The sequence below is a fragment of the Oculina patagonica genome, chromosome 6 (genome assembly GCF_052425735.1).
Source record: "Oculina patagonica isolate OP01 chromosome 6, crgOcupat, whole genome shotgun sequence".
NCBI lineage: Eukaryota > Metazoa > Cnidaria > Anthozoa > Scleractinia > Oculinidae > Oculina > Oculina patagonica.
In genome coordinates this window covers 1,893,513-1,908,052 of record NC_135763.1, presented here as the reverse complement: position 1 = coordinate 1,908,052, position 14,540 = coordinate 1,893,513, and the positions used below count along the sequence as shown (strand labels likewise).

At 39.7% G+C, this 14,540-nt stretch overlaps 2 protein-coding genes across 3 annotated transcripts; one reads left to right on the top strand and one right to left on the bottom strand.

The window, feature by feature from the left end:
* Positions 1–1,196: 1,196 nt before the first annotated feature.
* Positions 1,197–3,576, bottom strand: LOC144656092 (mitochondrial import inner membrane translocase subunit Tim13-like). Its single transcript, XM_078516319.1, has 3 exons — positions 3,440–3,576; positions 2,532–2,600; positions 1,197–1,784 (listed from the first exon to the last, which is right to left on the bottom strand). The coding sequence occupies exons 1-3, from the start codon at positions 3,569–3,571 to the stop codon at positions 1,677–1,679; spliced, it is 309 nt and encodes a 102-aa protein (XP_078372445.1). The 5' UTR covers positions 3,572–3,576; the 3' UTR covers positions 1,197–1,676.
* Positions 3,577–3,605: 29 nt separating this feature from the next.
* Positions 3,606–14,540, top strand: LOC144656079 (arginyl-tRNA--protein transferase 1-like). Of its 2 annotated transcripts, none has more exons than XM_078516302.1 (16): positions 3,606–3,704; positions 4,157–4,264; positions 4,469–4,532; positions 5,697–5,759; positions 6,127–6,212; positions 7,128–7,412; positions 7,869–7,972; positions 9,375–9,485; positions 10,022–10,150; positions 11,357–11,389; positions 11,572–11,638; positions 12,017–12,131; positions 12,938–13,039; positions 13,198–13,313; positions 13,632–13,696; positions 14,055–14,540. In XM_078516302.1, exons 1-16 carry the CDS (start codon positions 3,629–3,631, stop codon positions 14,160–14,162), a joined length of 1,632 nt encoding a protein of 543 aa, XP_078372428.1. In that variant the 5' UTR covers positions 3,606–3,628; the 3' UTR covers positions 14,163–14,540. The 2 variants fall into 2 exon arrangements, with proteins under 2 accessions (XP_078372428.1, XP_078372427.1); XM_078516301.1 differs by lacking the exon at positions 10,022–10,150 and adding an exon at positions 10,447–10,575 and having other exon boundaries at positions 14,055–14,538.

The following is a 14,540-nucleotide window of genomic DNA, read 5'->3' as shown; positions in this document are numbered from 1 at the left end:
TTTTTGGACGAGCAGTACGTGAGGGGATCCCCTCACAGGGAATATTTGTTTTCTAGGAACCGGTTTTATCTGTAGTCCTTCAGTTCCTTCTGACTGTTGAAAAGCGCCAAACCGCGAAATCAAGTCAGGGGATTTGGCAGATTTGGGGAAAGAAATAATTGTTTCATCCCACAGGCTCCTCAAAAGTATGCAAGACAAGCCGTAAAAATAATGCACCCTTTTGAATGATGCAAGGAAAACTGGGACAAACAGCAGCGAAGTAAAGCCGGATCTTTGCGTAGATCAGGATCAGCAATGTTGAATATTTAAGGTCAAATCAGACAGAAGGCTGATCGGACCGCTAAAAGGCTTTTTATTGCCCAATAGCTCAGTTAGACAAAACTAACCACTTTTAGCTTTTTGCAGCCCCTGAAGAGGGTTAGTTTTGTCTAATTGAAATATCGGGCAATAAAATTAGCCTTTTTAGCTGTCCGATCAGCCTTGCATTTGGTTTTACATAAAGAATTATATACAGCAAACTGCAATGGTCGGTGATGGTTAGAGACTAAAACTTTAAAGAATTTTTAAGAAGGAATCCACTAGGAAGTCGAGTAATATTTATTTAAGTTGGACAAAAATCGAGTACCAGAATAATTTAAATCTAATTGCCTTATTTCCTACCCTTAATAAAAGTTAAAGATGTAAGTAATTATCCGTGATAACACCAACAACAATTTCTTATCAGAGCCTGAGAAAATGAATTTCAAAGTTCACAAGCTATAGGCAAAATCTCACCTGTAGCCATTTTGTAAATTCCTCTTTAAGCGATTCAGTGGAAAACTTCGAAATTTGTTTTCTATGTTTGGTGTTGTTAGAAAAGATTTCTTTTGATAAGATATTTGAAGCAGTAACAAAAATGTTTGCAATAAGGTGTAAATAGTTTTGGTACATAATTTTGTCCAAAAACTACTCGAAGTCCTGGCGGATTTCCTCTTAAAGCTATTTACATTTTTTTTTCATTTGAAAGGGGCATTACCATGGAGATTTTACTGCACCTGGGCCAATGAGCATTTGTTGCCCCATGTCTCCGACGTCAGCATTGTATAAAAAATACAACAAAGCCGTAACTTGTGAAACATCAATTAAGCCATTAACGTGACACTGACTGTGTTTGCCAGTTTAAAGCAAATTCATTCCACACAAAACATGACAAAGTATTCAGATTAAAATTTATTAACATACATGTATGACCAAACCAGTGAACATTTTTTTGCCATCCCAGCTGGCTAACCAAGTACCTTATGCATCATGCTTTTAAGAAGAAAGTGAGATTACCATAATTATGTTAATATGAACTGAACATAATTTTTGTCAAATTGACAATTCCTTACAACTCATTATCTTCTTTGCAATTTACTAACAGTACATTCAGGTTCTTATGTACATGACTGTACATAACTGTTCTGATCACTTTGTGCAGGGCCTTGTAACACCACAATAAAACGTCCCATAATGGGAGCTACATGTAGGGGTCCTCTTACAGGAGATGTCCAAAAGTTAAGTTTTGACAAAATATAGAATGTCACAAATTAAAGGCAATAAAATACTGTAGAAAGAATTGATGCAGTAATCTCTTGACTTGAATGATACTCCACATGGCAGATTAGTAACAAATACAGCCAGCTATAAGCATGTAATTAAAAGTTTCCTCCTTGAGTGTGTTCTCTCTGAAGCCTGGACTGGTATGTCTTTGATACAGTATTCCAAGCATCCATATAGCGATCCATACACATGGATATACATTTCTGGAAAAAGAGTAACAATGATTGAGGTTATTACTTTCAATTGGCTTATAGCAGTTCTTGAGATAACAAATACCATCTGGGTATACTACAGTTGAATTTCGATAACTCAAACCCTCAATAACTCAAACCTCCCGCTATTAAACTCGAACCTTTTCTGATTCCCTCCAGGTTGTTTTCTTACTAATTTTACCCTCAATTACTTTGAACTCCCGATATCTTGAACCTTTTTTTTTTCCCTTGAAGGTTCGAGTTATCAGGATCCAACAGTACATGAAGGCAGAAGTTGTTAATTTCAGGTCAATGGCGTAGCTAGGGGAATCCTGGGGTGCCCATGACTGCTCCCCTCCCCCTTTTTTTGTTAAGTCAACAACATACCGGTACAAACCTTATAATTCAAGTAGAGAAAACATGCAAATCTGAAGAATCAACATTGCATAAATCTTTCTTTTTCAGTGTTAGATATTCCATTTATGCAGCTATTTTGTAGGCTTGTCCCTCCCCCCACGCTCATTCTCATCCGAAAAAATGTCTCTTTTAGTAAAACACAGCATGGATCTTGACATAACAATCTGGTCAGCACCCTAGATGTCACAAAGAGTGCCCCCCTTTGAAAAATCCTAGCTACGTCCCTGCAGGTAGTCAAATTCACACAAAATAATTTTGTAGCAGATGTAACAGTATATATTTCTTTGGCACTGCACTGTAGTTATGAGGAACTGTATGGTATGCTGTAGATTTTAGTCTTACCTGTTCGGAATTATCAAGCTGTGCACCTGGTTTGTAAATACACTTTTTGAAGCATTTTTCTGACATTTTCTAGTGGATAAGTAAAAGAAACCAGGGTCAGTCCACTAACAGCAGCTATTGGTGGAATTCTACTTGTGTTCTTATGCAAAATGCCATTAGTGTGCAGTGGCTTGATGTTGTCTACAAAATAATGGTTACGGACCAGCTACTGGATTGTACTTCACAGATTGCAATTCACAAATAAAAAGCTGTCAAGAGGCCATGCCAAGGGGGGAGGGGGGGGTTTCCTATGTCGCTTGTCTAAATTTAAAAATGCTCCGTGTCGCTGTTTTATCAAACGTTGCATCGCTGTTGGTAGTAAAATTGAAGGAAAATTGTCGGAATTTAAATTTTTTTCAAAAGGGGTTGTCGATTTTCGCGATTTTATTTAATGTGCTGTCGCCACTTTTTGGGCCATGTCGCTTGTCGGAATTTTATATCCTGGCAGGGCCTTTGTCAAAATTGCAGACTTTTGTAGGGGTTTTTGGGTTAAAAAATCTAAATTACAAAATTTCTGAGAGGGAGGGGGGGTTAAGCATCACCAAAATCAGAGGGTACACCTACTCATTCTCAAATCCTCTTTTATCTGAAGGTAATACCTAAATGGGGGGGGGGGGGGGGATATTGGCACGGCCCAACGTACATGGATGTTTAAAACGTTCAGAACATTTCATCATCCTTAACACCGATTTTACAAATTGAGATAAAAAGTCTCTAAGTGCACCATATTCAGAGCTAGCTGGACTGAGATTTGATTCATGTCATTTTAGACGTGCATGTGGATAATATATTTTAATATACAAATGGAAGCTATCTTACACACGTTTTGAGCACATGTACCGGCAACGCACAACTCTGGTACAACTTACCGAAAGCAATTCCTGAAGCGTTGCAACTAAAAGCTGACTTTTAACTTGGTCCATCAATTCAGCTCTTTGAGCTCCATTCATTCCACTGGAGGAACTTGACGATGACGATGAGGGAAAGCCAAAATCAGACATATTTCTGCAGACTATCGAAAAAATTTGAGTCTTTCGAGGAAGGAAAGTTCTTATTCGATGCCCGCGATATCGTTAGTAGAGAGGTCTGCGGAATTTCTAGAGCCCAGTCTTCATTTTGAATCCAGCTTGCTCGGTTGGGTTAAGGATGGGCCGATACAGGTTTTTCAAAACGATACGATATCGATACGATATTTGCCTTTTTTCTCGATATCGATATCGATATCGATATTATGACGTCATCCCGTACTGACGTCATTGGTATGTCACGTGATTTGTTTGACCATACAAGGACAGTCCGAGCATTATAAATATTAGACAGGAATGTTGATTTTTATCTTTTTGTTTCACTGTGGACTAGATCAAGTCGGCAATTGAAAATCCAATTATTGACAAGAAAATTAATACTTGTTTTCGCAAAAGTGCATTTTTAAACCTCAGGTGCTGACAGAAGACCGCAGGCTCAGGTCACGTGTGCAGTATCGAAAACGTATCGAGTGCGATATTTTTCGAAAGTATCGATACTTTTCAAAATGTGAAAATATCGATGTATCGAATATTTGGTATCGAGTATCGGCCCATCCTTAGGTTGGGTGTCTTTCAAAATGGCGGGCCATAGCATAGTTGAATATTTTGGCGATTCTGGAGGTCACCGTTGTGGTTATTGTGGAAGTAGCAGCACCAACCACTCACACGGTAAATAAGCATTGTTGCAGTTTTGTTGTATTCGATTAAATTATATTGTAACAGACATAAATCGAGTTGCATTATATTTGAACATGCAGCTGGTCTGACCCCATGTCCCCATGGCAAACATGCGGAAATTATTGAAATCTGAAGTCTGTTTTGGAAAAATTTAAGTGGCTAAAAACTATTGATATTTTTAAACTTTTTTGAAAGGAATGTGGGCACACAGGATGACTTGCTTAGATTATCAGGATCTTATTGACAGAGGGTGGAGAAGGTTTGTGTGAAACAAATTTTCACCTTGACAACGAGGGCTTGACTGATCGATGAAGCACCCAAATAAATAAGCATTCTTGTTCGATTTTCTTTTTCTTGTGCTGTGCATGCCTTGAGATGAAGCTTTAACATATCCACCCCTTTACAAAAAAAAAAAAAAAAAAAAAAAGTAAACCAATATAAAGTAGCTACGAATTAATATAATTAGAACTACAGGTATTTATTAAGGTCCTGACCAATGCAATGATCAGTGCGCCCTTTACAGGGGAGGCTGGGGTGGTTGTACTCAGTTATGTTTTCGGTGGTTTTTCCGCCCGGGTCTCCAAAAATAGCACCCTGTTTTAAAAATAAATTACATCGAAAATGATACCCAATTCTAGAAACAGGTGAACACCCCATTGTGGCTGCTGATAATTTGAAACTTTCGTGTGTTTGAATAGCCTGCGAATACAGCCGCCTCTCATTCGCGTCCCATGAGAGGCGGCTGTATTCGCAGGCTAGTGTTCGAAATATCATACCCCATTCTAGGAATTTCCTCTAAAATTAATGTTCTAGATCGGAAGCCCAAAATCATGACCTCCATGGGTGGCACTTGCCTGTACAGGTAATTTGGGAGAGTACCCCCCCCCCCCTCCCCTGGGCCCTTTACAGACTCCTGTCAAGTTTGTTTGTAGTACTAAGTGGGTGACGGTAATGGGAAGAAGGTGGTAACCTAATACAAAAAAAAAAAAAAAAAAAAAAAAAAAAAAACAATAAAATTACCGGTATTCCATTGGTCTACAAGATTTCAGTCACCTTCACATACTTTGTGCTTCAAGGTCACAAGGTCACCTGACAGGCTCATCAATATCTTACTGGCAACTTTTTTAACATCAAGGTTCCCAAAGGAATATCAGACAAGCCAGCCAAAGAAAAGCAACAGTAGTTTCAGCTTCTTTCTCCATATCTAACTTAATTTGATCTACTGTACACAAGCTGTAGGAAAGACCAGAAGTGGGGGGGGGGGGCCCCCCCCCCCCCCCCCCCCCCCCCCCCCCCCCCCCCCCCCCCCAAAAAAAAACCCCCCCCCCCCTCCCCCCCCCCCCCCCCCCCCCCCCCCCCCCCCCTGTCCCCCTCCACAGAAGTTGCAATTCATGTCATTTGTTTGTTTGTTTAATTATTACAGGAGTGGTAAATATGTGTACAAGCCAACCATGAAAACAACATGTTGTCCAGCCTACACAATCAAGTATGTTGTCCTGGAGCTATCTGTAATCAAACTCAATCAAGCCCAATTACAACCGGGGAGTGTGACCGCAAAAAAAAAAAAATAAAAAAAAAAAAAAACTTTAAAATTTTCGGGTTTTTATTCATTTAATACTATTTTAACCTTGCCCGCTATTAAACCTTATTTGATTGAATTCGACTGTGTCTGGCAATTAAATAAACATAATCAAACCGACCAAATAATTTGTTAAAATTATCTTCTAGCTGACACAACGTGGGTTAAACTGTCATGCAGTGTGAATCACTTTTGATCTCAGAGACGTCTAAAACATTAATGTTCCTCCCAATAACACACAAAGTTAGAAGAAAATTACTGTTCAATTCATCAGATGTGATGCAGTCTCCTTCCATCCCACCAAGTCGCAGAAGAAAGTGCTCAAGAAAATGACCAAGTTTCTCACAGTTCCCAAATCAGGTACGTGGCTGTAGGATTCACTATTATTTTTTAAAATTCCTCGCAGTGACAAGCACAACAAGAGATTTTGCCTCATGGTAAGCAACATCAGGGTGTTTTGAAACCCCTGTGAGATCAAGCTGGGGCCCAGGCCTCAGTATGAGTGCTGCTTCCAGCTGCTTTATACCTAGCAAATAAAATTAGTTAATTAAAATTAACTAAAAACAGGACAGGTAACAAGGGTTAGAAAAACCATCAACTACTTGATAACCTGGGCGGCCGGGTCGTCCCCCCCTCGCCCCCCCCCGCCGTCTCCGCCCTCCCCCGTGTTCCTCTCCCCCTCTCCCCCCGCCCCCCCCCCCCCCCCCCCCTCCCCCCCCCCCCTCCCCCTCCCCCTCCCCCCCCCCCCCGTCCCCCGCCCCCCCTCCCCCCCCCCGGCGGCGTCGTCCCGTGCCTCCCCTCCTCGCCCGCCCCCCCCCCCCTCTTCCCCTCCCAGAACAATATTGTCTTGATGTAGCATCTAGTTCTTAGTACTAGTGGGACTACTGAGTAGAATAAACACAAGGTACATGTATGTCCTTGTCTATCTTTGTGCATTTCAAATTTGTGATAATAGTTTATTAAGAATTCAATTAAAAAAATAATAATTCATCAAAAACTGAGCATGGATGAGTATAGGGAGGGCAAAAAAAACATAAGAAATGCACATTTGTGCATTTACAATAGACATACGATACAGTAGTCTTCTACAAATTAATTTAAGAATACTTAGTGCATAGATTTATGTTAAGAAGTACTAGTCTTTCCAATTATATATTACTAAAAAACGTGGCATTGATAACTAAAGGTACTGACAGATGAACTAGCAGATATTTGGAGCATGATGCCCTTTGTGCAAGATATAAGGTACTTATTTGTGACGATTATTAATTTCAGGATCAACTTCCAGTGCTGATTGTGAAGATGCTGAAAAACAAGTCCCTGTCGAGTTTAGGGAAGTGAATGAACCACCCTTCATCGAGCCCAAGCCTGGCATGAAACCATCTGAAGCTGTCAGAATAAGAGATATCAGCACTGATAAACTGGGAACAAAAAATAAAACTGGGACTGGTGATTTGGAGACCAAGAAGGGACAAATAGACTCACAAGCAGCATCGTCAGCAGGCCAATCAACATGTGAACCACTCAAGAAAACTGAGCCATCAAAGAAAAAGGCACCAGGTATAATATATACATGGTACAAATGTACATGAACTAGCAGCAATCATAATGATTAGTGAAATGCATTATTGGGCGCTTCATGGTAGCCTGGACCGTGTTAGTAGACTAGATTATGTAACTGTTCATAAATCACTTTCTTATGGATAAAGCGTTTTTGGCTAAGGAGTCACTGTAAATACACTGGACTTAATTCCTCCATGATGGTCTGTTTGAAAAGACAATCAAATAACTAGTATTAGTTTGTTTTTTCGTTGTCTAGACTCTTTATATACATGTAGATGCATGAAGTTATAATTATTTTATTAATCATTTCTTTTATTTATTTAATTTTTATTTAATTTTCTTGGGCAATGGCTTTCTTGAGAGTATTGAATTGGCATTGTTATTAGCTTTGTTTCACTCCTTCCCTTGCTTTTGCTATATTCTTATTCAATTCTTACTTTGTGCTACATGTAGCACATGGCTTAGGGCCTGATCCAAACAAGCCGCCTTGCCGAAAAGCCAAAATTCTTCGTCTAGAAAGGAAGAAGCAGAAACTTGCCATGGCCAAAGGAGCACAGGTGGGTACACGTGATACATCATATGCTGTATTTATACCTAATCGTACCTTTTTGGTACGCTTCGGCGTCATATCAGGCGAGTTTGGTCGAGCCATGGTTCGTATTTTGGCGAGACGCAGTCGAGCAAAAATACCCATGGCGAGACCAAACGAGCCTGATATGCAGCCGAAGCGTACCAAAAAGGTACGATTAGGTATTTACCGTACCCAAATTCAGCTAAAACTCCGGTTATATTTATCGCTCTGTTGAAGCCATGCTTGCAAGGTACGTACTGCAAATTGTGTTGACTAGGTCTTCAACACTTTTACCAAGTTCTTCTTCTGCCTTTTTTTCACTCGTTTGTTTAGAGTTTCATTCTCTAAATTTTCAAAATCAAAATTAAGCGAAAAATTTGGAAATACCGACTCCATTTTTCAGTCGGAATGTCTCAGTACTCATCTGCAAACATCGCGCAATTGGCGAGCGCGCTCAAGTTTAGTTTTGGCGGGAAAGTTTTTCTCTTTTTACGACCGCTAAACATCGCTTAAATTAAGTTACGAAGTTCTGTTTTATTGGTAAACCTCTTTTCAATTCATCGTACAGTAACACTACTTTACTTCAAAGTGACCGTGATATGGGGCATATCAGGTCAGTGACTTGATATCGTAGGATATCAGGACAGTAGATCGCGCTTCTGATTGGCTACTTGCGAATTTGGGTACGGTAAAGCACAGTAGTGCCACAGCTTTCATAAGCTTTTGTTCTCTTGCAAGAGCTGCTACCTTATACAACCCAAGTAGCCTTCTACACACATGGGGCAAACCTACACATCCTGACTGCTTTAAATAAATGTATTACATGCCTATCACTTTGAGACCAGCCAATAATTTGAGAGTTCAATCGGCCCAAAATGCATGTAGGGCCACGACAACATACCCCTCAATGTGCATTACGTACCTTGGAGCCTAGCCAATAATACAGTAATTATTAACCTTGTTATCTTAAAAAATCTTGTGGCACAGGAAAGCATGCATGTATGTAAATCCCACCTTGAAATTCTTAAGAGAAATTTACCCTACATCATAAATGTATGACTTCCTGCCTATTAATCACATAATTTTGATGTAATAGTTGGGTTATTTTGAAACATCTGTTTAAAGTTTTTAATTAATGCTTGCAAACCAAAATACCGGTAGAATGACTGTTAAAAATGTATCTCCATGTAGTCATGAATTTTTGATTACCAAATACCAGAGTCCGGTCCATTTCTCCGACATTTTGAAGCAGAGAGAGTAAGGGTACAAACTATGTGTTATTAACAGCAATAACAATGGATAACCCATTTTTGCCACAATTTTAATATGGTGTACACCTAAATGATGTTCAGGTTATTTAATTGTTTTGGGTTTTTTACATTCATTAGTTGGCAGATTCAGAATCAAGTTCCCAAACGTCCAAAGCCCCCATCACGAAATCATTGGAAGACTTTGTGATTGATAGACTACCTAGCCAATCACCTGCTCACGATCTCCAGGTAAAGATTCCACCCCGTACAAATTACTCCAGACCTATGCTATGATTCGAACAAATCGTAGTTGTCTATTTCTCCAGTACCTTTTCCCTGGGCCATCCCCTGAACATACCCAAATGGGGTGGGGGTGGGAAATGCCCCCACAGTGGTGACAAAATGAATTGTCCAAGTGCCAATGGTACAGTCAAAATAAAGGCAGATGTTTTGCTCCTGGACTCATTGAGTTTTAAGACCCACCTGAAGTTTTATTGGATGCATCATTTGCTATGGACTATTCGACTACATTTTTAGATTGTAGTTGTGGTCTTACTAGGCAAGTTGCCGCGTGATTTCACTAAATGAATACATTACTCAAACACGCATGTATAAGTTACCAGTAATTATGTTGATCAGAGCAATGTTTAATTTCATGTCTATATATTGTGCCATTAAGCTTTATAGTTGTAGTTCATTGGAATATCCATAGAATCGAGTTGGTAAAGATCGAAAAATTTGCACAGCTTATAAATGATACAAACATGTATGTGCTTCAATTCTAGATCAAGCTGATTCCATCAGACCCAAACAATGAGGAATTTATGCAAACCTTCCCACAGACTGCAGCGCTGTTCTTTAAATACCAAAGAGCTATCCATAAAGACCCCCCTGAAAAATGCACTGAGAAAAGGGTATTATAACATTAGTAACAAGTTCAAGGTGGGGAGGGGGCCACTTCTGTTCCATCAAGTGCATTGCAAGATATTGGCATCTTCAATATTAGATTGTAAAATCGTCACTACAACTGTTGCCTTCGAATATGTGCAGTGTATTTTCGGGGGATCTTTAAGCCAATAAAAGCTCAAAGGTGTATTCATTTTAAAACCTGTAGGGTTCACTTCCTTACCAATTGAACAAGCAAGAAATAACTTTCAGTTCTCATTATTTTGCGAGCTGAATTTTCACCCTTAGTTGTTTAAATTCCTAGGTCAAAATAGTGAGAGTGGACTTGAAGTCTGAAGAATTTAAAGCAACATACAAACAGACATGTGCTCTCTATGCAAAATATCAAATGACTGTCCACAAAGACCGCCCTGATGAATGTGATGAAATGCAGGTTAGGTCGTGTCTCGTGACTGTTTCTCATTTAATACATTAATTAAAGCTACCAAAGGCTGTGTGGCCAAAACAGTTTTGAAACACGAACCTTGTCACTGTGAAGTCTCACTTTCACATACTTTAAGTACAAACTAATTTAATATACCGAATACATTCAAGTGGTCAAAAATATATAGAAGATTTTTCATTCCACTGATACCAAAGTTGGAAATGGAAAGCCCTTGTGAAATGCACTACAGAACCTGAAGTGGCCCCACTCACAGAATCCTTGTTTTAGGTATAAACCTTTTATATAAAAAAATTAAACTTATGTTAATATTATTATTAATAGATTTAAAACCTTGGATGTCCTAAGTTTTTCTTTGGATCATCAGATGTACTCCCCTTCATAGCTTAAAAGCAAGTGAAAGAGCTGTATAAGCTCAAGGCGAAATGTTCATTGCTTCAAAATCTGCGATAGATCATTACCATGCAAAGGCAAATCTAGTTGTCATGATCAGTCGGTTTGTTAGCATTGTTAATGTGACTGAGTCATATTTTTTTATTGATTGATTAGTAACACAAAATGTGTCACAGTTCTGGGCAATTCTGCCACACACTAAATCGTTTAAAACTGGATGCTCATCTGAAAATAATAGATGGCTAGCTGTGAAAACGATTTTAACATTGTGTTATACTCATAACTTGTTTCTGTCATTTAGCTGTTTTCCTGGTCAGATTGCATCGTTTCACCCCCTGCCATTATTTATTATTTATCCCTTTGCATTGTTTGTTTATAGTTCAGAAGATTCTTGGTTGACTCACCGCTCGAGGTATGTTTGCACTGTGTTGTGTTGTAAAATTATGGCTTTAAGATTGTGAAGACATGAGTTGCAGTAATGATGTCACTTATTCAGTGTTAAAATTTAGCATTAAATTTGGAAACAGGTTCTTATGATCTGGAAAGGTTTACTAAATATAACCTTCTCGTTTCTTGTTCAATCTAAACATGTAGTATGTCACTGGACCAGGAGCTCCTCTCATGGGTTTTGGTTCTTTTCATCAACAGTATTTTATTGACGGTAAGTGGAACTTTTATTAATTCATCCACAGCCTTCAATACTATGCATCTGCTGTTTGTGTTTCCCTACAAAAGGTATGCACTTTCCCTGCTAAACCATTCTCAGGCAAAATGCTGACAAACCAGTTACCCTGACGATGTTATTATTATGACCAATCTGGTGCAAAAGCAAACCGAGTTGTTGTTTGGTTTATGTAACGCTCCCGGAACCTTCTAATGTTTTCATACTGTTCTTTAATTACTCTTATTGATTGTGTATATACTAGCTGTGTGCCCAGTGCTTGGCCTTTTTGATACAATGAGGGAAAATTGGCTTTAGGCCTAGTCAACGTTCATTTCGCTTGTTACAGTTACTCACTATCGTTTCATTTTGTTGTAGGTAAACTCGTAGCAGTGGGAGTGATTGACATTCTTCCTCGTTGCGTGTCATCAGTGTATCTCTTCTATGATCCGGATTATTCGTTCTTATCCCCTGGGGTCTATTCTGCTCTAAGGTAGTTTAATTTTATTTATTTGTTTGAAAGCCGTTCCTTATTGAGCAGTGCCGTAGCAGGGTTAAACGTATTGGGGGCACGTTACAAATGCCGGAGGCGCGAGCTTCTAGGGGAATCCAGGGCATGCTTCCCTGGAGACTTTCAAATCTCGGGTCTCTAAAATAGCATTTCCAGCCTTCTGGAGCATTTTCCAGCAATTTTTAACTGACTTAGATCATTGATCAGATATGTTGTTATTAATGTTCTTCTTGTTATGGCACTGTTGAGCAGGGAGTCAGTTGATGCAGCTGTCTGGGGGTGTGCCTAGGGTATGCTTCTGTTGACTATTTCTTGTTTAAACCCCAGACGCAAAATCTGGCGAGTTCAGTTTAGTTCTGACCTTACATTAAGATATTCCTCTATGCTCTCAGAATTTCACCCTCAACAAAAGATCATCACTTCTAAATTTCAGTTCCTCCTCAGTGAACAAGTTTTCTTTACTTCATATAGTTCAAGTTTCCTACTAATGGCCACCTCTCTATAACGACCGCCTCTCCATAACGGCCTGAATTTTTTGTGCCGATCGTATGCCGATGCACATACTTTACTCTTCTGGGACACCTGCCTACAGTGGACACCTTTGCACAACCGCCAGTTTACTTTGCTGCTTGCTGCAGAGTGGCCGTTGCAAAGGATTCCATTGTATTGACCCTGTTACTTTTACAATAATGTAACATTGCACTAGCTCTATTGGCCAGTTATCGGAATCATCGAACAGTTTGCTTTAACACATGTTCTTTTTTCTTTTCTTTTCTTTTTTTTTTCAGAGAAATTCACTTTATTCGCTCACTTCAAAGAGCTACTTCAAGTATTCGGAACTACTACATGGGGTTTTACATTCATTCCTGCCCTAAAATGAGATACAAGGTGTGTTGAAATGAACTAGGAGTTGTACACACTGGATCACACTGGATGCTCCACTGAGGGGAGGGGGGATAACAATACTCCTAGCCTGCTACACTTAGTTAGCCGCATCCCGGTAAGCCATCTGGGATAAAAGAGAGTGTTTTCTTTTTTCCGTACAGAGCAACTACGCGCCATCTTACCTCGTCTGTCCAGAGACCTATAACTGGATTCCAATTGAACAGTGTCGTCCAAAACTCGACCTCAGTAAATATTCGCGGCTTGACAACTTGGACGAAGGTGAGAACTGCAGATAGTTTGGAGTCGCTGATAAAGGAAAACTACAAAATAATATTATGCCGTACAACGAAATTTAAGCTCCCTCCCACTCCTCCCCCCCCCCCCTCCCATTGATGTAAGTTCCTCTCCCTCTGGTTACAATTCCACTAAAAAAGGAACATAATTGGCTGGAAAATAATAACTAAGTTTTACGGTGTTATTTTGAAGTTTCCATTGATTTAAAGGTACTTTTGATTCCAATTCATCGTAAAGTAACGTTTTTCAACATACTTGTGCTATAACTACCTTGTCTTTTCACTCTTTATACTACTCATTCAGAAGCAGCCCAAGGATCTACAGATGAGGTACTTGTTCTCTTCGAGCGACAAGCAATGCCTTACCAGGTATACCTTAATTTAATTCTCTTCGCTCCCCCACCCCCCCCCCCTCCCTGGGGGATTCTTATCTTAACCGACGTCTGCAATGTGTAATGACCAAATTTTGTGTTACAGAAGAGCGTAAACCAAACGGTGAACAATTGAGATCGAAAAATGTGCTCTGGCACAGAGGGTCGAACAGGATGATTCAAGATAATAGGAAGATTCTTAACGACGCTAACTTCGGCGTTGCCGTTGTACTTTCTTAAACCCCTACCAACTGGATAAGGAACTGCACTTACTTAACTTAATCCTCTTCGTTCCTAAGCGGTTAAGGAACTACACAGTCTACATTAATTGCCCGCTGTTGTTTGTTTTTTGACAGCTTTATGCGGCGGTTACGGAAGCTGATGATCGCCAGGAGGTTCAGGAGTATGCAGAACTCGTCGGACCTGTTGTTTCATCGAGGATGCTACTCTTTAGATCCGGTTAAAGTTTGCCCTCCTTCGCTCCTGCTCCAAGCTAAGCGTTGTAACGCAACGCCTCTCCGATTTAAAATCGTTACGTGACAACTCATCGATGGTGGAAGCACAAAAAATGTTTTAGAAATTTCAAATGATTTTACAAAAGTTTTACATTAGCCAATTAAAAAGAAATATTATTCAAAATGAAAGGAAATAGGTGTCCAGAAATTAGAGCGTGACTGTAACGTAATACGTGGTGTGACGTCGCTCGTTATTTATCTGCCTCGTCCCCTGCTCGGCGGGAATCTTGCGCGAGGCTTGTAATTCTGGCGTCTAAATTAAAATTAAGGCCTTGGGAAGGAGGCAGGTTATTTGCGTACACTAACAATCCACTGGTTATTGTAAAG